Source organism: Manacus vitellinus, unplaced genomic scaffold (assembly GCF_001715985.3).
Source record: "Manacus vitellinus isolate BGI_N305 unplaced genomic scaffold, ASM171598v3 scaffold_9_pilon, whole genome shotgun sequence".
Classification (NCBI taxonomy): Eukaryota; Metazoa; Chordata; class Aves; order Passeriformes; family Pipridae; genus Manacus; species Manacus vitellinus.
In genome coordinates, this window is record NW_021940917.1 from 21,828,876 (window position 1) to 21,852,663 (window position 23,788).

Consider the following 23,788-nt stretch of genomic DNA (forward strand, 5'->3'; position numbering starts at 1 on the left):
AAATTTTAGGATTTTAATGAACTTACGCTTTGTCTGTCAGGAATGAATTGCTCATTGATTTGCTGGGACTTTCTGAGGTTATTTAGTTATTTCTGAGTAAGTCTCATACAAATTGAAAAAGAACTATTAAAAGAAAGAAGTTAGACAGTAGACACTGATGGATCTACAAGCAAGTTGTGGAGAATAGCTGAGAAAAAACCTGTAAAGTCAAATTAAGAAGAGGCCAAGGAGTCTGAAACCTATGACTGTGTGCTTGTTTTCATGTATTTTGGCTTTTATTTGGAATGAATTACCCACGCATTTCCAATATTTCTGTCGTGGAGGCTTTACAGGGAATCATGAAGGAACTGAGGGTGCACCCTGACTTCTATATAGTCTAAATCTACCCCCTTTTAGTTAAAAACCATTAATCCTTGTCCTGTGGCAACAGACCCTGCTAAGAAGTCTATCTCCATCTTTCTTATAAGCCACCTTTAGGTATTGGTAGGCTGCAATAAGGTCTTAAGACCTTACAATAAGACAACTGTATTTTCTTCTGTGTCTGTTTTATGGTTAGAAGCCTGTTTTGGAGGATATATGGCTTATATGAATTTGTTAAAATATGGTATACTGAGCATGTGAGGCAAATTTTGAAACTGGGCACAGTTTTTTGTAGTACATAGTGATGACAACCTTTTTGCCTATTATGATAGCTATTTACTAACCCAGTAAATATACACAGTGGTGTATACTCTTACTTACCAGTATGTGGCATTCTTCATATTACATACAGGTACCCATATATTCGTTTTATATTAATATATACACAGTTTTCCATTTCACAGCATTCTAATATATATTCCTCTAAGGAAAGATGAACTTTTTTTTTTAATAGTGGTCTTGAGATGAGAAGTCAGTGTCCCTTCTGTCCATGTTGTGTGGCACTGGTTTTTTTTCATTCTTAGTTGTCTAATGATGCTCACATTAGTGAGAATTCTGTTTTAAGATTCCTGAAATTTTTGGCAACAGTTCAGAATCCTCACTGATAGGAAAATTAATTTCACTGTCTTCTATGCTGTATGCACAGTGCATTCAGTTGAACTGAGTTTTGTCTTTTCTTGCCCATAGTTGTTCTAGGAATGTGGAAGAATTCTACCTGTGTTTTCCCTTGTTTTGATAATGACTAATTCTTCATATTTATGGGTTTTTTAATTCTTAGGGGCTTTGTGTCTCAGGATCTGTTACATCAAAAAGTGTATGAGAACAGTTAAGTAAGCCTTGGTTCTGAAGTGCTTAGAATGAAAAACTCATCATGCAAATAGATTTAGAAAAAAGCAAAAGAAACGATTATTCCTTTCCTCCAGCCTTCTTCCTCTCTAACTGTTAGAAAATTACAAGTAGTATTCTGAACAGGTTTTTTTGTATTTCCTGTTCTTTGTTTTGCCTTATGACATGGTTTCATGATAACCCATTTATCTATCATCATGCTTTGGCTTTTTTAAGGACTAAGTAATCTGTCTATTCCGAATGTTTGTAGTATGTCTCCTGTATTACTTGTTTTGCTGCTCCGATGCTTTAATTTATTCTGTCACCATTTTCACTGCTGCTAGTTTCGCGAGTTTATTTGCTGTAGGCACGAGATTCTCCCCACGATGTCGGGTACGACAAATGATGCATTGTTTTGTGCCCGGTGCTTTGTTTGGAGCCAGCCTTTCTCCGTGCATGGGCACGGTGGGCGGTGGGAGTGGTGCCGGTGCCGCCCGGGGACGGGAGGTGGCGGTCACTGCCCGGCCGGATGGGGATCGCCGTGTCCGCAGGATCCTGCACCGCTCCCACCCTCTGCCTGCAGAGCAGGAACCACTGCGGCCTTTTCCAGGTTCCATCGGGATGCGTTTTGTTAAAAAGGCTGTGCTATGTGGTAGGCTGTAATTTGTTAAATTTGTCACAGAGTCACAGAATGACCTGGGTCAGAAAGGACCCTGCTGTGGGCAGGGAAACCTTTCACTAGACCAGGTTGCTCAGAGCTCCACCATGCCTGGCCTTGAACACTTCCCAGCTTCTCTGGGCAACCTGTTCTATTGCTTCACCATCCTCACAGAAAAGATTTTTTTTCTAATATCTAATCTAAGCCTGCTTTCTTGTAGTTTGAACCCATTCCCTCCTGTTGCATCACTACATGCCCTCATAAATAATCCCTCTGTCTTTCTTGTAGGCTCTCTTCAGGCTGCAGTGAGGTCACCCCAAAGCCTTCTCTTTTAAAGGCTGATAAATCCCAATTCTCTTAACCTTTCCTTGTACAAGAGGTGCTCCATCCCTCTGATCAACTTGGTGGCTCTCCTCTGGGCTTGTTCCCAGAGGTTGGTGTCCTTGCTGTGCTGTCCTGTGCCGAGGACTCAAAGCTGGATGCAGCCCTGTAGGTGGGGTCTCACCAGAGCAGAGGGGCAGAATCCCTCCCTCACCCTGCTGCCCACCCTGCTCTTGGTGCAGCCCAGGATCCAAGGGGCTTTCTGGGGCAGGAGCACACTGCTGGTCGTGTCCAGCCCCTCATCCACCAGCACCCCCAAGTCCTTATAGGCAGGGCTGCTCTTGATCTAATCATCCCCAACCTGGATTGATACTGGGGTTGCCCTGACCCAGGAGTAACACCTTGCATTTGGTCTTGGTGAACCTCATGAACCACTTCTTGAGCTTGTCCAGGTCCCTCTGGTTCCTGTCCTTTAGGTGTGATGAGGTGTCATGAGGATGACAAATAAAGATGAGTGCACTCTGTAGGGAAGGACCGAGTTGAACTTAATTTCTGCAACCAAATTAATGAGTATTAAGAATGCTGTTACAGAGTAAGCATGGACAGGCCATTCTCTGGAGCTGGTAAAAAGAAAAATTGGGAATTAGCTGTTGTGCATTCTGCTTTTATCTTCAGCTGTTCTGTGTTATAGAAGTTTTCCTTTCTTAGTTAAAACTAAGAACAATCGTTAAATAAATATGTCTCATAAAAATGGAAACAAACAAGAGCAGTCTGCCATATTTCCTGCTGCTAATGGTTGCCTGTTCTAGAGGCTTTTGTGAACATACAGGAGATTCTGGATAATTACACACGAGTGATCCCTTTTATGATATTGCTTTGTTTATGTTTGGAGGGGTTTTAGATGGTTCCTAAAATTTTTGATTGGTTAGAGCCTTGAAGTACTGGAACTTAATGTATTTTTAGAAATTTTATTGTTATGCTATGCAATTATTAATGTTCTCAACATTCATGAAAATTTTAATCCAATTTTACATGACACATAGGCTCATATCCTGTGGACAGAATGGGAAATGCAGATTTTAATGTCATTTTTAAGTTGAAAAGCCATCAAACTTGCATCCAACAAACCTGAATGTTTTATTTGACTTCTGAGTCACGGAATAATAAGTGTATTAGTTTTCTGAATTGGAAAAGCTAGTTTAAAAATGTTTCCAGATTCAAGAGGAAGACATAGACAATACTGTTTCTCAATCTGATGTTTAAAATTCTTCTAACATTTTTATTTTTAATGTGTGGAGTTGAATAAACAGGTTAGCACACCTCAGTGAATGTAAGTGTAACAATAGGTAAACTGACAGTTTTCCCATTGTTTATTTAAGCAATAGAGGATCAGAAGCCTTTGTGCCACCATAACTTCTGGGTAGTTCTCAGGCCCCCGTGTTGTACAGGGAAGTTTGAATATGTAACAGTGGCAGTGACTGTACAGTTCTGTTTGCTCTCCTAATCCACCTCTCTTGATGCCTGGTGCATGTGCACACTTTTAGACTAGATCTCAGGAGCAGAGTGAAACTGGTATCTGAAGGGCATTTTATTCTGGAGGGGTTTATCAATTACATATACTAGCAAAAATTAGAAAACTATTCTGACTGCAGATCAAACATGTTAAATGCCAAGACCCCATGCCAATATATGTACAAAAGAGTCAGATGTGCCATTTTGTCCAAGGTATTAAAACCCAGAAAATTGAGAAGACAACTTTCCTTTTTGAGTTTATTGATGTTTTAAAACAATTTTATTTTAATTCAGCCAGTGTGATCTCGGTGAACTGTTACTTCAGACTTGTATGCAAAAGCCATATGCACATGTATTGTGTAAAGTAAAACATAAAAATGAGATGAGGTAGAGACTGCATAAGGGAAGTGAAAATATTAGAATTTGTGAAATAGTTTGTAAAAAAGACTGAGAAAACCTCAGTCTTACAAACTTGAGGGCTGACTTAGGGGTGGCGTGGGTGCAGTGGAGCTCAGGACCAAAAGCCTTGTTTGCAGTTCCCAAGTGAAGCCAGAAAGACCCAGCTTCTTAGAATCCTTGTTCACAGGCACTGTCCCACTGGCCTTGGGCACAGACAGACAAACCTCTGGGAAGTTTCCTCAGCTCCTGGAGGAATTGGTGAACTGTCAGTGGTGGCACTGGGATGTTTGGAGAAGGGTGGCTCTGAAGGTGGTGGCCAAGGGTCCCACCTCTGTCACCATCCCTGTCACCATGGTCCCCTGTGTGACCATCCAGGAGCCACTCTGGCATCCACACTCAGCACCAGAACCTGTCACTGCTGGCACTGAAGCCCTTTCACAGTGGGTGACTCCCACATGTGAATTTGCATTCAGGTAAGTACACAAAAAGTGAGAGGAGGTTTTCTCTTTACAACCCGAAGAGCTGTTGTCTGTTAAACATTTACTAACTTCCTTACCAGCTTCTTTATAGTAGGAATTGAATTTATTAGGGTGTATACTGTCTTTCTGAGGTCACACATCTACAACAAGGTAGATGATATGCTCTTTTTGATACAACATGCTCTTTTTGCAAAACATTCCCTTTTCCTTGAATGCTCTTCTGATAGAATAAATGTCTGCATGCCAGCACATGTCAAAAAAGCCATAAGATGCCTAAAACCACAAGAGCGAGTCCCAGAAAATGATTAAGTAACTTTGAACTTTAGAAGAAAAGGAATGACATTAATGGAGAGTGTGACTGTCATAAAATAACATTTTTTTGCTTGTTTTTACTATCGTTGCTTGTAAGCTTAGTTTAATATAAATGATATACTATAAGTAAAATAACTGTTATTTAAGGAGATAGTGTTCCATCTCTTCATTCTCTCTCTAACATTACCAACTTTAATTTATATGTGAAGTCGTGGATGCCCCATACCTGGATGTGTTCAAGGATGGGACTCTGAGCAACCTGGTCTAGTTGAAGGTGTCCCTGCCCATGGCAGATGGGTTGGAACTGGATCTTCAAGGTTTCCTTCCAACTCAAACTATTCTATGATTCTGTGAAGGTAGTACTTTGGAATTATGATATTCTCTTTTTAGGTGAAGAGTTTTGATTTGATTTTGTGGCCAATATACTTGTCATCTTTGAAATAAAATTCATTACCTACTATTTTGATGTATATGCACACTTTGTCAGTTGGTTAAGAATACCTCAGAAAATTATAGGAAAGGACATATGTTAAGAATAATTCAAGCATAATGTAAAGAGCTTTTCTCTTCTTTTTTAAAAAGAAGTATTCTTTTATCTTTATAAAAGCAAATCTTCAAGTTCACATTTTTCTAGGAGACAGAAATTTAAGATAATGTGAACAGAATATTTAGTGCACCTCTATATCTGTTCTTTAGTCTCCTTTTTAAGTTAGGAAGAGCCAAAATCATTTGTGATTTGTCATTCCACAGGGGCAAATGGGCCCCAAGACCATTTGATGCAAAAAGTATTAAAATAATGTTGGATTTACAATAAAGGATGTCTTTTTGAGATAAGAATACTATTTTAATGACATATATGGGTAATGTGTCTATTAGAAGGCTTTGGAATTGCTGGAGGACATACTGAGAAACACATTTTCTCCTTCTTATCTAGACAGTTTTGAAAGAGGGAGATTAAGAGCTGAACAGAGATATTTGAGTTAAAATTATGAACATACTTCCCCTGCTATTTATTATTGAGGAAGTTAAAATAGAAAGAATCAGTGTCATAGGTTTTAGCGTGGTTTTATTACAAATACAGCATTTGAAACTTTTTTGTTGTCATTCCCCCCTTCTAAAGGGAAAACAATTTTAGTAACATTTGGACTAAGTTAAATAACTAGTTGCTATAGACTATATGTTACCTTTGTGATAGTATCACTGCAATGTTTTACCATAGGAAAATACAAAATAATCAGAGAGGAATGTCGGTGTGAGAGGGCTGGGGAGGCATGGAGCAAGGGATCTGGTGTTCCCCAGCAGTTGTGGAAGAGAGAGGTCTGTGTTCCAGGGGCACGTGTCCAAGAGAGAAATGGAAAATGTTAAGTCTCCTGGAGGCCAAAGTAGTTCAAAGTTACTTAATCACTTTCTGAGACTCACTCTTGTGGTTTTAGGGATCTTATGGCTTTTTTGGTATGTTTGGAAAAGAGGAGTTGTCATTCCTCCTCTAACCTGTACAAATAATCATCAGGAACTTTGATCACTGCAAAGACCATAGCGTGTTCCTTCAGATGAAAGACATCTGATGGTGATTAAAGGATGTATCTTGTTTATACTTTTCCTATTAATTTTTTTCTGTATTTTTCCGTGGTCCTTCATGAGTCTTTGTGGCATTTTTCCTCAATCATTATATATGGAATTTACCCTTGCCTCCCATCAAAGGTTTATATGAAAGAGGGTCTAAAGACATTTCCCCAGAGTGGTCTGGGGTGGGTGGAGATGAATGGGCTTTTACCCAGTTCTTGATTTTTTTTTTTTTCCTCAGCCTTGCTTTTGATACATCCTCCTTCCCTCTTTTGCTAAGTGATGGCACACTGGTTAGTGTAATACTTCACAGTTATAGCCACTAGATAATCTGTGCTTTTCACAGGAGTATCTGCAGACGACTCTTGGAAAAATTGTTGAAATGGCACAGACTGCCTCATAAATTTGTTAGAGAAGAGTGCAATAACAGCTATGTGTTGTGCTTCCAGCAGTAGTGTTGTGCTGCTTTATTTTGTGTGATAGAGCACTAAACAAAATCAAATGAAAGCACAGAATATAAGTTTTGAACTTCTTTACTACTTAAGGCAAAGATCAGAACTTGAAATAAAATTTCTGCGAAGAGAACTGCTACTTATATTGATGTTTAGGGCTTATTTTATTGTTTTCAAAGTTACTGTTGCTATGAAATATTGAATATTCTTAAAGAGAAAGGGAGAAGTTATAATGCATTTAAACCATAGAGTCTTCAGAAGTGTTCAATACATGTAATCACTTAAAGTGACAGGTGGAATCCTGATATGTTAGTGCTCTCTAGATACATGTCTAATCCACAATTCACATAGGTTTTGTGCTTTAGAGATCTGAAGCAACAGCACAGCTCATTATAAAGATGTGGGGTGAAAGGGTGGTGTGTCAGTCTACATCTTTTGGTAGTTAGATTAAAGTGAGTGTTTTAGTGGTAGGTCTGCTTTCGCTATGTCACTGGCTATCCTATAATGCAAAATGTTTTCACAAACTTAAAAGAGAGGTATTTAAAGTATCGAGTTTTCAAATCATTTATGCACATTAAAAATAACTTGGGATTCCTGTGCAGTGGTTTTCTTGTTGGATAGTGTAGGGGGACTTACCAGAACAGATGCAATAGATTATTGAAGAAGACTGCAAGTATAATAATTACAGCCTGGACCAACCTGCTGGCAGATCCAGGAACGTTGCATTCTCTTTAATCAGAGTGCTTCCCATGGCGTGGGTGGCCACAGACTGCAAACATTTCAGTCAATCCCTTCTCCATGCAGCAGGGTTGTAAAACAGAGCTGAAGTAAACAGCATTCCACAGACCTTTAAGGGGTTTTAATCTTGAGGAAATAGAGCTTCTCTTCACTCCTTTTGGCTGCTTGCTTCTGCCAGCTCTTACCTACCAAATCAGTTCTGCTGGAAGTAAATAGGATATAATGTACTATCTATATGCTCTTCAAAAAGTTTGTTGTGCTTTGTTGGGGTTTTTGTCATTAAAATGTTCTGTTGGTTTTTGCAGCAAGAAATAACTTCTGCACTTACATTAAGTGCTGTGTAGTGTTCAATTTAAAAGCTTTTCTTCTTGGCTTCTGTAGTGGTTTGAACCAGGTTTTTCTCCCTGAAGCTAAGAAAGTGGTAAAACCCCAGGGGGTGGTGACCCCTGGAAGTTTTGAAGTTTTGTCCAATGGGCACTCCTGCGAAATGTAAACATACCACAAGCAAAGGGAAGAGAGGGTTAGTTGTAATTTGGTTGTAGAAGTGGTAGCCATGTTCTGAAGCCACGAGGAGCAGAGGGCAAGAGCCCCCTGGGGGGGCTCTGCCCCCTCGGCCCTGGCTGGGGGACTGCAGAGACTTGGAACAGTGTTAGACTGGGCTAAGTGTCTGTAGTTATGCTGGGAGATGTTTTCTCCACCGTGGGCAGCGGCAGGAGTAGCGACAGACCAACACTGACCGGAGAAATGGTGGCACAGGGCCAGAAGAGATAAGACGAAGCAACAGAGGCATGCAGCACCGCAGAGAGGGCTCTTGGAAGGAGAGCCAAGAAAAGAGAGTCAGCAGCAGAGCTACAGAGTTTTGGGGGTAAGAACCGAACCAGACCCCCCAAACTCCTTTGAGACCTCCGAGAAAGGAGGGAGATGGACTCCTATTAAGGAGAGGAGTCTTGGACATGCAGCACTAGAGAGAGAGAGGAGCTGAGAAGCTCAAAAGCGTCCTGAAGCTGGACGGGGACGGAGGGGAATGCAGAGGGGGGTGACCTTGGCCTTCCCCCCCCTCCTTGCCACTGCTGCCAAGGTGGCAGCCTGAGACAGAGCACAGGAGCTCTGGTAGAACTCTTGAGGCAAAGGCTTTCAATTGAATGCTGCCCAAGACGCTCTGACTCAGGGGTGAACCTGAGGAAGGGACTTTCACAAAGATGCCCCTGCATTTCGTGATATGCCTGTGGTGAAGCGAGTTTAGTCCCTGCTGGCAGTCCACAGGTGAGGCCTTCGCTTGGAGTCAAAGGAGAACCAAGAGGGGTGAAAGGAGACCCCCTTGTGTCTTGAAAGACCCTCGTTTGGAGACGACGGGCCAAGGGGCTTGGAGATCCCCTTGTGTGTATTGAAAAGAAATCCAGCTATCAGCTGTTGCATTGTGAAGAGGACAGATGACTGCTGCCTTAGAGACGTTGCTGCTCTGAAGAAGGGATCTGTCCTTCTTCCCTCCTGGACTTTTATTTGGAGGGGAGAAGAGATCTGATCCATTGTAAATACTTATGTCATGGTAGAGATAGTTGTGATCGTGTGTATAGTCATTGTAATATATTCCCTTTCCCCCATTCTGAGTCTTGTGTTTTGTCTGAAAAAAAACCAAATCTTATACTAGGTTGAGATGGGAGGGGGCTTAGACTAGGGAATTAGATTTTGGGTATCTCAAACCATGACAGCTTCATTCTCCTTTTTTCTTTTTCCCTTCAATGCTCAGTGTGGTTTTACTGTTTCTGTAAAGTGCTTTATTGTATGTCTAGCCATTAGAACAGCACTTTTTCTTCAATCAAAATGAAGGGGAAGTTTTGGGAGTTTTTTAACCTTGCAGCCAGTTTACTGCTTTGGAAGCTCATTTTACCTCCTTAGTGTTTAACATAAACTCATCTGAAATCTTCAGTTCCATGAAATAGATTTAAGTGGGTAAACTTGGTGTCATGCAAATAGTTACACAGCATTTACAGGCTTTTTTTGAGTATGTAAATCAACTACAGTTGAGGACAGATAATTTAATTCTATTTTATAAGTGCATGGGCAGGGAAGGATATATTTGGATAGATGAGTTCTTACATTGTATTTAGGCATATGTGGAATTAAGTATGTAAATGAGCTTGACAGAAATGTCTTAATTTTCACTGGGTAAATAACAGATGGTTCAAAGTCAATTTTCTTTTGAATCAAACCAGAGGACAAGAGACTGTTAAATCAGACATAAGCATGTGTTGAAGATCTGACATCATTAAATTAAAGACCAATGACTTAATGAACTCTTAATGTGATAAGAGACCTTTCAACTTTTAAGTTATTGGTTAAAATTCAGTTTTAAGAACCAAGTCTGCTTGCTTTGCAATGTGTCCCATGGGAGTAAAGGGTGACACAGGAACTTCTCTCTGTCCTTTGTGCAACTTCTTTGTGTCCCAGGTCCCAAGCCCTTTATCCTGTTGAAGTGTGTGCGACTATGCTGGGTACACACCTTGGGAAACCTCCTTCTTACAGCACTACTTGCTTGAAATTTTGTATATCTGCCTCTTAAACTTACCAGTATCGGTTTTGTTTCTAGTAGATAAAAAAACCCCAAGGTTCTTAGGTGTGGTTAGGGCTCACACTTCCAGGCGAAGAGGAATATTGCAGTGAAAATGGGAATTGAATTAATCAAAGATGAGTAATTGATACAGTGACAGTATATATTCAAGATTTCTAATAGACTCTATTCTAAAACAATTATATTCCAAAGGATGGGAGGGTGATAAAAGATGTTAAAGCTATTCATACAAGAGATTGGGGCTGCATCTTTTTAATGTAGCAAGAGAACATTTAACAATAAGGGGGCTTTTCATACCCAGCACATAAATGATTTCTGATGGTTGTCTTGAAGTTTACTGAGAGTATTTTCCTGTTGCTGTTCTTTCAGTTTTTGGAAAGTCAGCTGGAGGGAGTTCTTGGTCGTTTCTAACCTATTGAAGATTATGCATCTAAATTGTTACTTAGCCTTCTCACTAGCTGCTTTGAGAATCAGCTTTCTAAACTGATTTGGACCTTCTCTAGTCACCTATAGATAATCCCATTGGTAGCATGTAAGAGAACTTGCAATGTTTGCAAATTTGCAAGTATTACCATAGTCTTCTGGTTAAAAATAGTATGATACTATGAATGGGCTGGGAGAAAGCAGACCTCTCTTCTTCAAATAGATAATTCTATAACAATGCCAAGCTAGCATGAACATGAAGAATTCTTGGCTTCTGGGCCAAAATAAACAAAAGCTAAGTATCTCAAAGAAAAAAATGGGAAACTAAGGATTCTGCTTTCCTGCAAGGCTGTTTGAGCTTAAACAGCAAGTGTCAAAATTTGCTAGCCATCTGACATTTCTCAGAGCACTTTAATAGTGTCAGGTGAATCTAGTAAAGAATAATGATTTGTAACTGACAGACAGAAAGAGGTCTCTATTTGAAGAAATTCTACTGGCATTGGATATTTTTGCTGAACCTAATATAATTAGTGACCAGCAGTTGTTGTATCACTAGTATTGTTGTATTTTGTGCCTTTTTTGCTATATTCAGTGGACATTTTTCTCCCCTTAAACTTTTAGCAGCTTGATACGTATGAAGTCCAAACCCAAGTGGTTAAAAGCAAATTTCTGGAATATCATCCAAAGTTATGTGATCTTTCAGTATTTGCAATGAATACCTGTTGGAAGTACAAACATCTGACATTGGGCAAATACATTCATTGAAAAAAAAAACATAAATTTGAGTTTATATTTTTTCTAGAAATTATTGACCTCACAGATTTGAACTAAAAGTGAAGCAGTTTGTGATCCATCCACTCTTTCTAAACTTAAATTTATTCATCCCTCTTTTCCACATAAGTTTTGTGTGGATTTAAGGAATTATTCAGGGGGAAGCTTGCATTCTGGCTTTTGAAAATTGTGAAGGGAAGAAGGAAATTAATTCTAAATCTCTGGCTAGTTAAACCAGAGAGCTTTAAAAAAAAAAAAAAAGAAAAAAAGAAAAAAGATTTATGGTTGACTCTGGAAAAGCTATTGAATTTCCTTTTGTAAGTTAGTGTAAATGTGTGTTTTATTTCAGCATCAAAAGTCTCTCCTTTTTTAATACAAAGAGTAATAGCTCTTTCTAGTTGGGTGTTTCTTAAAGAGAAAGGAGAAAGAAAAAGGAAGGAGATTTGAAACTGCTTTTCCTGTCTGAGGCCAAGAGTAGACTCAAAGCTTGCCAACCCCACAGCTCTTCTTTCTGATGATTTCCGAGGGTATTGTTAGTGATTTGCAGATGGAGCTTAGACTTTGGAACTCATCCATTCAAAAGTTGTGTGGTCTCAGCTGCAGTAGTAGTGCAACATGTTTTCACTGTACTGCTTTCACAGAAGGTAACTGAGCTGGAATTGGGGAAGGAACAACAATGCAGCCTCCTCCTCCCTTCCCCATAATTTTCCTTCCCACATTTCATTTGGAAATTAGGATCAGATTTAGTTTCAATTGTAGGGACATATGTAACATTTTCCATCCCTTTAAAGAAACAGAAGTAGAATATGAGCCTAGTCTTTTCACTAAGCTACATGTATCTGCAAGAGTAATACAATTCATGGCGTACATCAATGTCTAATGGAAAAACGTATTTGTCTCAACAAGTTTTTGAATTTTTTTTCAGTTAATTTATTCTGATAGGTTTTCGTGGTCCTTTAGTGTATTTTTGCCATTATTAATTTTTTACTTAAAACTACAAACAAGTTGTAATTATGGTTGTTGAAGCAAAGTTAAAGAAGTCGGTCTATTGTAAGAGCACTTAAAGCAGTTTTACTGCAAGCACTGGCTGAAGGTGAGCCTGCTTACATGCATCAAGGACAGGACAGGGTAAAATGCACTATTGCATCAGGTACAGTGGGGAGAACTTCACAGAGTCTATGTTTTCCTTTCTGGGAGTATGTGAAATCCAATGAACTCTGTGCATTAATTTTGTGAAAGAATGATAATATTCCTGTTTTGGTTTGTTGTTTTTTTTTTTAACTTGAAAGTAATATTAATTCAGTCTAGTCATTTATCTATAGATTTTCTATAACTTTTCTAAACTTTTGGTTTGTTGTTTTTTTTTTTAACTTGAAAGTAATATTAATTCAGTCTAGTCATTTATCTATAGATTATCTATAGATTTTCTATCACATACTTAAATGGCAAACTCCTTGTATCTGTGGAAGTGTTTAGCAGAATAATTTGTTTATGAACAACTAGCCATTCATGATTATCAGTGGCCATTGAGATGTGGGTGGATGTCAGACTGTTGTTCCAAGGGAAGAAGGATTCAAATGAGAAGCTCCAATAAATCCTAAACATGTACTTGTGGCTAACAGTTTTATTTAGTGTGCTGGTGTAGAATTTAGCTAATGAAAACCATCCCAGAGATGCATGTATCCATAAACTGTGCTGAAAAAAGAAAACTTCCTGACCGGAGATGTCAGAAAGAAATGTAGGAAGCAAACCTCTCCTAACCCTGTACTTAGGCACTTTGGCCCTGATCACTGAATTACCCAAGAATATTCCAAACTTCCTTAATGTTGAGTTGAAACTGAAGTGATTTCTATTTGCAAAACCTCTGAGTTGTTACTGGAGTAGACTCGGTTTGGTAAAAGTGGGAGGTTGTGTTGACTAGCTAGTCATTGAAATATATGTAGTAGTTCAGCATTTTGTCTGTTTGAAATGTGTTTTAAGCAGTTTTAATTTTAAGGGAGAAATTGGACATTTTGGTTAGGTTATTGACGGTAAATATTTAAAGATTTTCTTTAATACCTTATGAAGTACACTCTCACATATTGATAGTAATTAAGTTGTTAACAAATATACACCATGTAATTTTCCCTAAGTTTAAAATTCCCCACTGAGAAGTTTAGAAGAGATTGAGAAAACCAAATTGTTTAAAGTAAAGCAGTACTTTGAAAGCTAGAATATGTTTAAATCTGTATGATGTTTTACTACCTTACATTCTTTTACACTTTGATTTTGGTTTGTGGAAAACTTTGGTTGTCTTTTTCTGGAACCAAGGGCAAGTGAGCAGAAGGTTTTATAAGCAAACTTAAAAGTTACAGATTTTGTTATGAATGGATAAGTGTGTGTAAATTATATGAATTGTGTTATATCAGCATCCTACTCACAGAATTGATTTCATAAACAGTTGGTGTTGAAATGGTCTCTAAATGAACATGGTGCTCTGTCATTTACAGACTTAGCCACTACAATTCTTCAGAACTAGCTGTTTATTTCATAGTGAGAAGTTCTAAAAATGCCAGACCTGTTTGTCTTTTATTGTCAGTCATTTAAACTAGAGGACATGGGACACAACAAATCTCTTAAGCCTTCAGGTAGGATTTTTAAGAAAATATTACAAAAAATTACCTGTAGAAATTTGGTTTGGATTGAGCTGCTGAAAGCTAGCAAACAAAAAAATTAATTTATATTTTAAAAAATCAGAGCATTGTGTACCTTGCTTACTGAGGACTCTGCTTAAATTCTTTAGAAAATAATGGGATGTTAGAGTCCTATCTATTTAAGAAAGAAATAGTACCTAGTATATAGTATTTTTTAATAATGACTGGAAATCATATTATCTGATTTACGTTAGTGTTGTAATTGGTTATAATTTTATAGTTTTAAAGCCAGGTTGGAAATAGAATTTGACTTCGTGTCTTCTGTGTTGAAAGCAATGGGCCTTCTGGCTGTACAGGGAATACCTAAGAACAAGTTGGCTATTCGTGCTGTACTTCGGCGAATTCACATAGATCGTAATTTTCAGCAAAATGTCATTAGTGGTCTCTTCTCAAAAAATAATAGCACTCTGTGTTTTCAAGGAGAATATACTAGAGAGAAGTATTCTTTAGAATAAATGATAGATCCTTCAGTTCCATCCTGCTCTACCTGTTGCTTTGACAGACTCATCCCAGATGTCAAAAAAGAGCCCAGTAGCATCACTGGGAAGTCTTAATCATTATCAGGTTTGAATGGCTCATCCCAGTGAAACCATCCATCTCCTCCGTCCAAAATATAGTGGAGGTGTTGATTTTCACATCTGCTTCTTTCAGAATCATAAATACTTTGGAAAGAGTGTGTTGAGAAGTTTCCAGAAATAAACTGGTTTATCGGTCTCCCCTGGAATGTCTTATGTATTCCCCTGGAATGTCATAAATTCCAGGACAGTTTCTACACAAATACAGTTATTAGCATAAAACTTCTCATGTCATCCTATAATAAAAATCAAGTTCTATTTCTATGTTGATGCCTAATTTCATAAGTAATTGTGCCTTTGATTCAAGTGTCTGTATTTTTCCCCATCACCATGTGCAGGAAGATAATTGGCTATTGCAGAAAGAAGAGGTAAAAGGCTTCAAAGCTCTTGGATCCCTGCTTAGTGAGGACAATATCAGAAGATTAAAGCACCTCCTTCCTCTTTCTGGAATTGTGGACACTGGCTGAGTTGGTGTCTGCCTGATGCTGACCTATTTAAATCAGTGGAGGGGCAAGTTCTGCTCCAGAATATTTCCAGTCTTTCACAGATGCATGTGCTCCATGTGATGTTGTCTCTGAGAAACAAACTTCATGGAGTACCTCAGCAAACCCCCTGGAGCACATGGAAGTCAGCCTTCATCACTGAATGAGGAGGATCAAAAGAGTTGGCTTAGCTTATTCCAAAAAGTTTGAGTTGCTCAGTCCTCTTTAGAATCACAGAGTCATTTAGGTTGGACAAGACCTGTGAGCTCATTGAGTCCGACCACAAACCCAGCACTGCTGTGTCACCACTTAACCTGTCCCCAGGGGCCACATCCACATGCCTTTGGAACACTGGCAGGGGTGGTGAGGGAGGGTTTGGATGACCCTCTGTGGCACAGGGTGTGACTCCTGGGGATAGGCACGTGCAGGGCCAGGATTTGAACCCTGATGATCCTTGTGGGTCCCATCCAACTCAGGAGATGACTCAATGAATCTGTGACAGTCCAGGTAGACAACATGCACAGCCTTTCCCTCATCCACTCAGCAGGTCACCTTGGCAGAGGAGGAGAGCAGGAGAGCTTTAATGCAGGAGAGCTTTATTGACAGATACAGAGAGATGATAACCAGGGAAACAACATGACTTGTTTTCTCCATTTGTATCCTCAGAAGTCTTTAGTTTCAACTCTACTCTCATTCCCTCCACCTTCCCTGAATGTATTAATTTGGGCCACCCTCGTATCCACCCTTGATCTGTAGATCAGAGGAGTAAATGTTAAATCGGGCCTCCACTACAAATTCTCGTGGATATGAACAGTGTGTATACACTGATAAAGAAAGGAGTTTATGTCTTCATGCTAATGCTCCTAGGACTATCTGCCTGTTAAAGATATCAGAAATCTCTGTGCAGCAGTGGATTTTGAATTATCTGCACCATTACTCAGTATAAATTGCATCAATAAAATAAAGCCACTGGCAAGGCTGTTCAAGAAAGTTGGTCATTGTGGAGGCTTTATGAAAATTCATTAATTTAATTTCAGGTTGAATAGGATTTTTTCATAGAACTTTAATCCTAGGCCACGGGGATGGATTTATTCTCTTACAAGTAGAGTCAAGGTGGTTTCCTTCTTACTTATTCAGTGATAAGGGAAATCAAGAAAGAAATGCCTTCTGATATGACAGTGTTGCTGACTGCTGTTCATCTTCCAGAATCAGATAAGTGATTCTGGAAATGCAATAACAACAGACACTTTGTTATTTTTCATTTTGAATGCAGCACTTCTACTGCAGGCTCACCCATTTTTCTCGCTTGTAGAGTGTGGTATTAGTGGATTAGACAGTAAGTGTTAAATGATTTACTGCCAGAAAAAAATGATAATTATGTAGAACTCCCAATTGCTAGTTTTGCTGAAGTAGTGTGGGACTCATTACTAGTATAATCAATACAGGAGTGCATTTAGTGTTCTATGTATTAAATTGAATTTAGTACTGTATGTACTTGAATACCTTGGGCTTGAAATGATCTCTTAAGAGTAACTAGTGTCAAATTACTGATCTCTCTGACCTCAGAAATCCACACCGTGGCTATTTAAAACATTATGGTTTTTTTTCCTTTTCCAAAATGCTTTTGGTGGTTCATAATGTAATAATGGAACCTATCACTGGATTTGAATATTTCTATTATTTCCTATACAAACCCTGTTGAACAAATCTCCTGAAATCTTTCTGATTTCTCTATAGTATTTTCTGAAAGTTGATTTTAAAAGTGAAGGAAGAAACATACATGTCAGAGAATATTGTTTTACACTCAGTCTTGAAGCTAGTTTTAACCAATTTCTACAGTATGATGTGAAATAACTACTGATACCCCTTAGATCTGAGAATTACTGGAATTTAAACTTCTTGAACTGTGAATCAAAGTCAAAACCAACAGTTATGACTGGTATTTAGTTAAAAATTAGCTAGTCCTGGTTTGTACTGCATTTTTGATAATCAAGTTAATGATATATAGGATGAAAGAGGATGGACAAATATAAGAAAATAACTACCTGATTTTTTTTTTTTTGTCCTCAGTCAGATTTTCTCATTAAAGGTTGTCTCTTGGAACGATTTGCTTCTTATTTCTTTCCATGTTCTAATTCAAAAATTGCTTTTCTCACAAGCATTGAGTTTGTCTTATCCAGCTGACTAGCTAAGTGGCTGGAAAAATAATATGAAAAAAATATTGTCTTTAGTCGGAGGTTATTAAGAATGAACTTTTTATTTCTGACCATTATATTACCCCTTCCACTAAAATGAAATATGTAAGACATAGAGCCAAATCCTAAATGTTTTCCACTTTAACACATATCTGTCTTATATGCATACCTAATGCCTCCTTTCGTCTTGACTCCAGTACCTCCTTGCCTTTGTTTCCCTTGCCCCCTTCTGGCTGTTCAGAGGTTTTGTATGTTCCCCCAAAAAAAAAAAATCTGCCTAGTCCTAGCATGGATCTAGTAAAGTGCTCAGAAAAGGAAAAAGAAACAAAAAAAAATCCACACAAGTAAGCAAAAAAAACCCCTAAAGACAACCCAGAAAACTGCTGGAGCTCATATTCAGACTCTGGTGATGTGTAGCAATTTTGTCTTGCCTTTCCATTGCATGGTTAATGGTGACTGTTAAACACCTAGGGTGAAAGGAGTTTGGAAATCACTCTTCACATAAAGACTGTTTGATCACTTCTATCCTTAGGAAAATTCTGGTTACAGACAGGGTCACTAGATAATGTATTTTGTGGTGTTACAGGTGAATATATGGGTTTTTAAGCTACTCCCTCATTTAGCTGTCGTTAGCTGGCATGTCAACCTGTGAAATCTTTTTCAGAGCTTTTTATAGTTACTGTCACTGGGCAAGATTTTTGTGAGCCTTTTGCTGAGCTATCCAACAGACTTTGTACTTTACCTCTAGCAGAAGTGGCATCCCAGGTTTGTTGTGGTTATTGCCTCCTTTATTTTGTTTTCAACTTGCAGTTTTGTCCGTTATCTCATTCTGTTTGGTAAACTGTCCTTTTTGGTAGAAACTAATTGTGTGAACACTTCATGTTTCAGACATCAGTGTTCTGAAAACAAAATTTAAGTAATAGTTGCAAAGGACAACAAAAATATATAAGGTTCACATTCATAAATTGATTAAGGCCTATTTAGAGATTGTAGAATTTAATAGATTTTAGCTTTCACTTTTGACATACTTAGAGGCTTGTATATTTTGAAAATACACCCTTTTATGTATTTTCCATATGAATACAAAAGTTGCATGTAAATTACTTCTTTGAAACTCTGCATTGCCACAGAGTTTTCCTTCCTCTTTAGTTTTAGGGAGGTCACTGGATGGCAATAGAACATCAGTTTCTCCTGTTGAGGGCCACTTAGGAAAAAAATTTACAATGTAGGAAAAGCATATTTAGGCATTTAATGTAAGTCTGCTAGGTAGTAAAAGATTCCTAAAGTATGTTAAATAAAGTGTCCCAAAGGCTTGTTACTTATTTTCGTAGCAGTGAATTTTCTTAGACCTCTGGTGTGCTTGTGCTGATTGTATCTTCTCTCTCACATTAATCAAACAATGAGCACATGGAATGAATATATCCAATTCCAGAACCTCTGAAGTAGTTGCTTAGGGATGTTCAACAAACACATGCATAAGTATTTGGGTCTCTGAAAGGAGAAAATGAGTTAATGAGATTTTTATATTTTTTTTGGTCTCAAAATCTTTCATCAGGCTTCTCTTTTAAAAAGAATACATAGAGTGAAGCAGCCAAAGACCATGGAAGTCACAGAGCTTTCATCTGAACTTTCCTTTAATCATATATTTTTAAATTAAAGTTTTTTTCTGTGTATACTAATCCTGACTCTCTTTCACAAAGAGGTTTATATATTTAGTGAGATGCAAAGTCCAATTTAGTTTATACTTTAATGAGCCCTGGAAGGGGAATGTAACTTGTTATAGCAGCATGTACCAGTAGAGAACAAGAAGAAAAGAAAGCTATAAAAAATACAGGGCAGATCATTTGACGAGCAACATAGGACTGCTTCTGCTCAGTTATGACACCGGGGTGCAAAAACGTGCTCAAGACCTGGCACAACAGTTTTCATAAATGAGTTTGGTTGGGAAGGTACTGAGGTGTAAGATCTGTACAAAAGGCAGCAGAGCTGGGGTGTGGTGCTGAAGAACTGGGAAAGCAGGAAAGCAGAGTACTAAATTCAGAGTCCTTTGTACATTGCCTGCAAAACCAATGTATCGAATGTGTTAATCTGTCTCTGAATCTGTCAGCAAAGGATTGTTTTGATTATTGTATGATGTATTTAAAATGTATGATGTATTTGAATTTTATATAAAGCAATTTGTAGTGAAATTGGTAGAGAAGTAAATGTCAAGCTAAAATTTTATTATTATATTATTATTATAATTATATTATTATAATATTATTATTATATGTTGGTTTCTCACAGAGTTTGCTGTGCCATCTCCTTTCTTCTTCTGAGTGGGAAAGTAATGAAGCTGAAACCAATCTGTTCATATCAACTCTAGGCTACACGTCAGCAGATTATTATGGTCACTTAGTTAAAAATGTAAGTACTCTGTGCAATTGAGATTTTGTTAATAATAAATCACCACTTTATAAGCACATACATGGAACTGTCATTGTGATAAGGAACATGGACTAAACTTTGTTTATCTTTTCTTACCTCAGTTACTTTTACAACCTTTTAAGGGAAAAAAAGGAAGTGGGAGAGCTCTGGATATTTTTTTATTAGATTACACTCTAATAGATGTTCATAAAACCAAAATTCCCTTTGCTGTTGTGTTATAGCAAAACAAAAATCTGTTCTATCATTATTTTTTCTTGTGAAGTCAAAATTATATGTAATATTTTGTGTATTGGAATGTAACATCTGAATGTTTTCTTTGACTGTATCCACTGCTTTAAAAATGGTAGACGAGCCCTGAATCTTAAATTTAATATTCAAAAATAATGCGAATAATATTTCAAAATATTTTTACTTCAATTAGATAAAACATGTAAAAATTATTAGTAATGCTCTTCTGAAAGTTTTGCCTTAACTCTTGGGGAAGTAGAACTAAAATGAATGTCTTTTTAACTTTAAAATGTGTAAGGCATAAAATGTGTTAAAAAAAACATTTTGCAGCATAGTGTATTCAGTGATCTGGAGAGCTTTAGTTTGGCATCAATAATTAAAAAATTAAAAAAATCAAACTAGATGACCAGAGAAGGTTATTAACCTTTACAGTACATCAGTCACACAGAGAACCGTGCAACTAGTGTCTGCTTATTGGCGGAATGTGTAATTTATTTAATTTTATTTATTTTTATTTTATTTTACAGATGATCTTTTCATTAGTAACAGAACTCAGAGAAAATCCTTTCAATGGACTTAATATTCAGAGGAGGTAGGTGTTATCTAAACATAATTTTGATATGTTTTGGTTTGTATCATTGCAGTTCAGTGAGGATTGTTTTACAGTCTCGGGCAACTTAGGCTTCAGCTGAGAAGTTTTGGATATATATGTAGATAATTTAAGGTGTGAACAAGCTTTTTAAGTTGGACTTTGCATAAGAGTTTATACTTAACCTAAGAGTCATAGGATGGTTGGAAGAGACCTTCAAATATTATCATAGATCAGCTCCTCTGCTGGTGTTCCCTGTAGGGACACCTCCAGGAGATCAGGTTGCTCAGGGCCTCTTATGACCCACCCTACCAGGAAGGAGTAACTTTTGTTTTATTATGAAATCCACTGGAGTGAATTAAAGTAAAATAATAGTAGATGATCAGTGTTTGCGTATACATATATGTATATATATGTGTGTGTGTGTGTGTTTTCACAATTTTTATATATATATTAATTTATTAACATATTATTAATATATTATTAAATCATTAGGGAATAATTGTTATTTATTAATTTAATTAAATTATAAACACTAATAATTAAATTATTAGTGTTTAAATAATTAGACTCCTAGTGATATGCAATGAACTAAATAAAAATATTATAATTAAATAATTAATAAGTAAAATATTACCTATTAATAAAAATAAAATAATAGTTAATGAAGTAAATTAAATAAATGCCTGTGTACATTCTCTTGGTCTTCAAAGTCAAAAGTACTGCTATGAAGAAGTGAGTTTTATGTTTTATTTAACACCACATAGCTTGTAAAGTTACAGAAAAGAGAAGGCTGATTGAAATGTATCCTTCCTGTCATGAGCCCAAAGTTTGGCTGCTCTCCTCCCGTCCTTCTTGCCACCTGGGTGTTCAGTAAGCAAGAGTAAGTGAGCTGAATTAATTCAGAACTGCCTTCAGCACCAAAATCATGGACACAGTTAATGAGGAGCATCCCAAGGGTTTGTTCCGTGTAGGAAACAAACCCCCAGGTTTTGTAAACCAGGGTGAGGCAGCCATGGCTGGAAAGCTCCTGAGTGTTGTGAACAGAAATACCTGGTTCCTACTGGGAGAAAAGGAAAATTTTGAACTGAGGTGGATTTTTGAGTGTAGAAATTATGATATGGTGTTTACTGAAGTTCCGAAGACAAAAGTAGTTTGCATTTAGAGGTGCACATTTTCTCCTTTCCCCATTTAGTGGTGCTTAAAACAACACAGATTGCAAATGTCTGTGCAAATTTGTTGTACACAGTGGAATGCACTGTGCAGGATTCTCCAAGAGCATATTTTGAAGATTATGTGGACAGAGAAGAAAATTTGCCTTTCTGAAGTTAAGTAAGAGTAAACTTTGCTAATCCTAGATAAGGAATTAGAATTTTTTTACAAAGGGGTCTGATTTAGAGTTTCAGGTCTGTGAATTTTACATGTTGATCCTGGAAAGCATTGCTGCACAGTAAATATCAGCCAAATAATTACGATTCCTACGGAAACACTTGTCATAGCAAAATTGCATCTCAAGGTGTTTCAGTGTAAGAAACCTTAAACATATACTTGGTTAGGTATTTACTGAGAAATATGTGTCTTTGAAAACATATCATGTTTTATTTCTCTCCCTGTGGAAATGACAAGTACCTGGTGTCCACACTGAGCAGCCTGCAGTGCAGTTCCCATCCCAGCTCTTCAGAGGGAGTGTTGGTGACTCCCCAGAGAAAATACTTGTGGGTTCTTGCAAAGGATGCACCTATTTTAGTGAACACTGCAGTCAGGAGAAACTTGCAGGAACTCAAGAAACCCTTTTACAGACAATCTAGCACTTTTTAATTTGCTAGAATTCAGTATTTCATAGTTCCTGATCTTCATAAGTGTCTTCTTGTCAAAGCTGCATTTCATGTGCTAGAAACCACGTATACTCTGGAAAAGTTGTGATTTCCTTTTACAAATCTAATCTCTGCCATTTTCCTTTTTTTTTTTAATGTTCCAAAGCTTCCATGTTTTGTTTATGTTCCAGATTCCACTGTCTTTAGTTATTTCCAAGGATGTAGCTTTAGTGAGCAGGTCAAGTGAGTGGTTTGTATATTAAGATCCAAACTACGTATTCCTTCAACTGTAGATCTGTAAGACAAAAATTTTTCAGCTGAGCACTTGAAGACAGCAGGATGCATATTGTTTTGTTCATATATATTGTTTCTGTTGAGAGGAGAGAGGTCAAAAAAGCACAGGAGGCCTGAAAAGCATTTTGGTGGTCTCTCCTGAGGGTCTAGCAAAGTTCTGTGGGAGCTGTGACTCTGTAGTCTTCCTTCACTGACCCTGGGAAAGACAAAGCACTCCCTGCTAGGAAGGATGTGATAATTGAGCCAACACAACTGGGTTCAATTCAGAATTGAGTTGATATCCTTCACATGGCTTACTTTGAGCACTTAAATTTCAAAATTTTGTCTGACTTCTTGAGATTCTCCACGCAATATGTAATGACATGTCAACAGTCATCCCAGTAAATAATTTTTCAGTAGTTAGGAATGCATCTCTTACATTTAACCTTTTGTAATTAATTCTGTCTTTTTTTAGGTTATCAGTTTAGAGATTAAAAGGTTTGATTTTTCTGAAATAGGAGCTGTGTTTATTTTTCCCTCAGTGTTTCAGCCAGTCGTGTGAATGCTGTTTCCATTTGCTGTGTCCCTCTCATTACTTTGCCTGACCTGACTCCCTTGCTGGAAACTCTTCTTCTTTACCATGGAGGTTCACCAAAAGAAATTCTCTGTCCAGAGTTTCTGGAGGCTGTGAATGAGGCCTTTTTAAAGTAAGTACTGTGGTCTGTATAATTTTTATGCTCTTTCATAAAGATTATTAGTTCAATTAAATGTCTTTTCTCCGGGTTTATATGCTGAATGCACTGTGCACCTGCTTTCTAATAAAATATTTCCCTTGCAGTTGAATAGCAGAGCTGAGGTTGTAGGCCAAAGCAGATTTTTGTATTGCTGATGCCAAATTGTGACATAACAGCTTTAAATACAGACTGGGACTTTGTCCCACTCTTTCTCTAAAATGGAAGTTAAAGTCTTCAATAGATTTTAGTAATTTTGTGAAAGATGTGATCTTTTTTCATAGAAATGTCATTAACCTTTCATGTAAATGTATCACCATTCCTAACTTGACATTTTGG

General features: G+C 37.6%; 1 protein-coding gene across 3 annotated transcripts in view; it reads left to right on the top strand.

The window, feature by feature from the left end:
- FANCC (FA complementation group C) overlaps positions 1 to 23,788 on the top strand; it is a 64,596-nt gene that overhangs the window by 20,106 nt on the left and 20,702 nt on the right. For all 3 annotated transcript variants that reach the window (XM_018086206.2, XM_018086209.2, XM_018086207.2), the window contains exons 6-8: positions 19,674 to 19,793; positions 20,570 to 20,634; positions 23,261 to 23,425. In XM_018086206.2, coding sequence (XP_017941695.1) covers positions 19,674 to 19,793; positions 20,570 to 20,634; positions 23,261 to 23,425 — 350 coding nt within the window. The remainder of the gene's footprint in view (positions 1 to 19,673; positions 19,794 to 20,569; positions 20,635 to 23,260; positions 23,426 to 23,788) is intronic.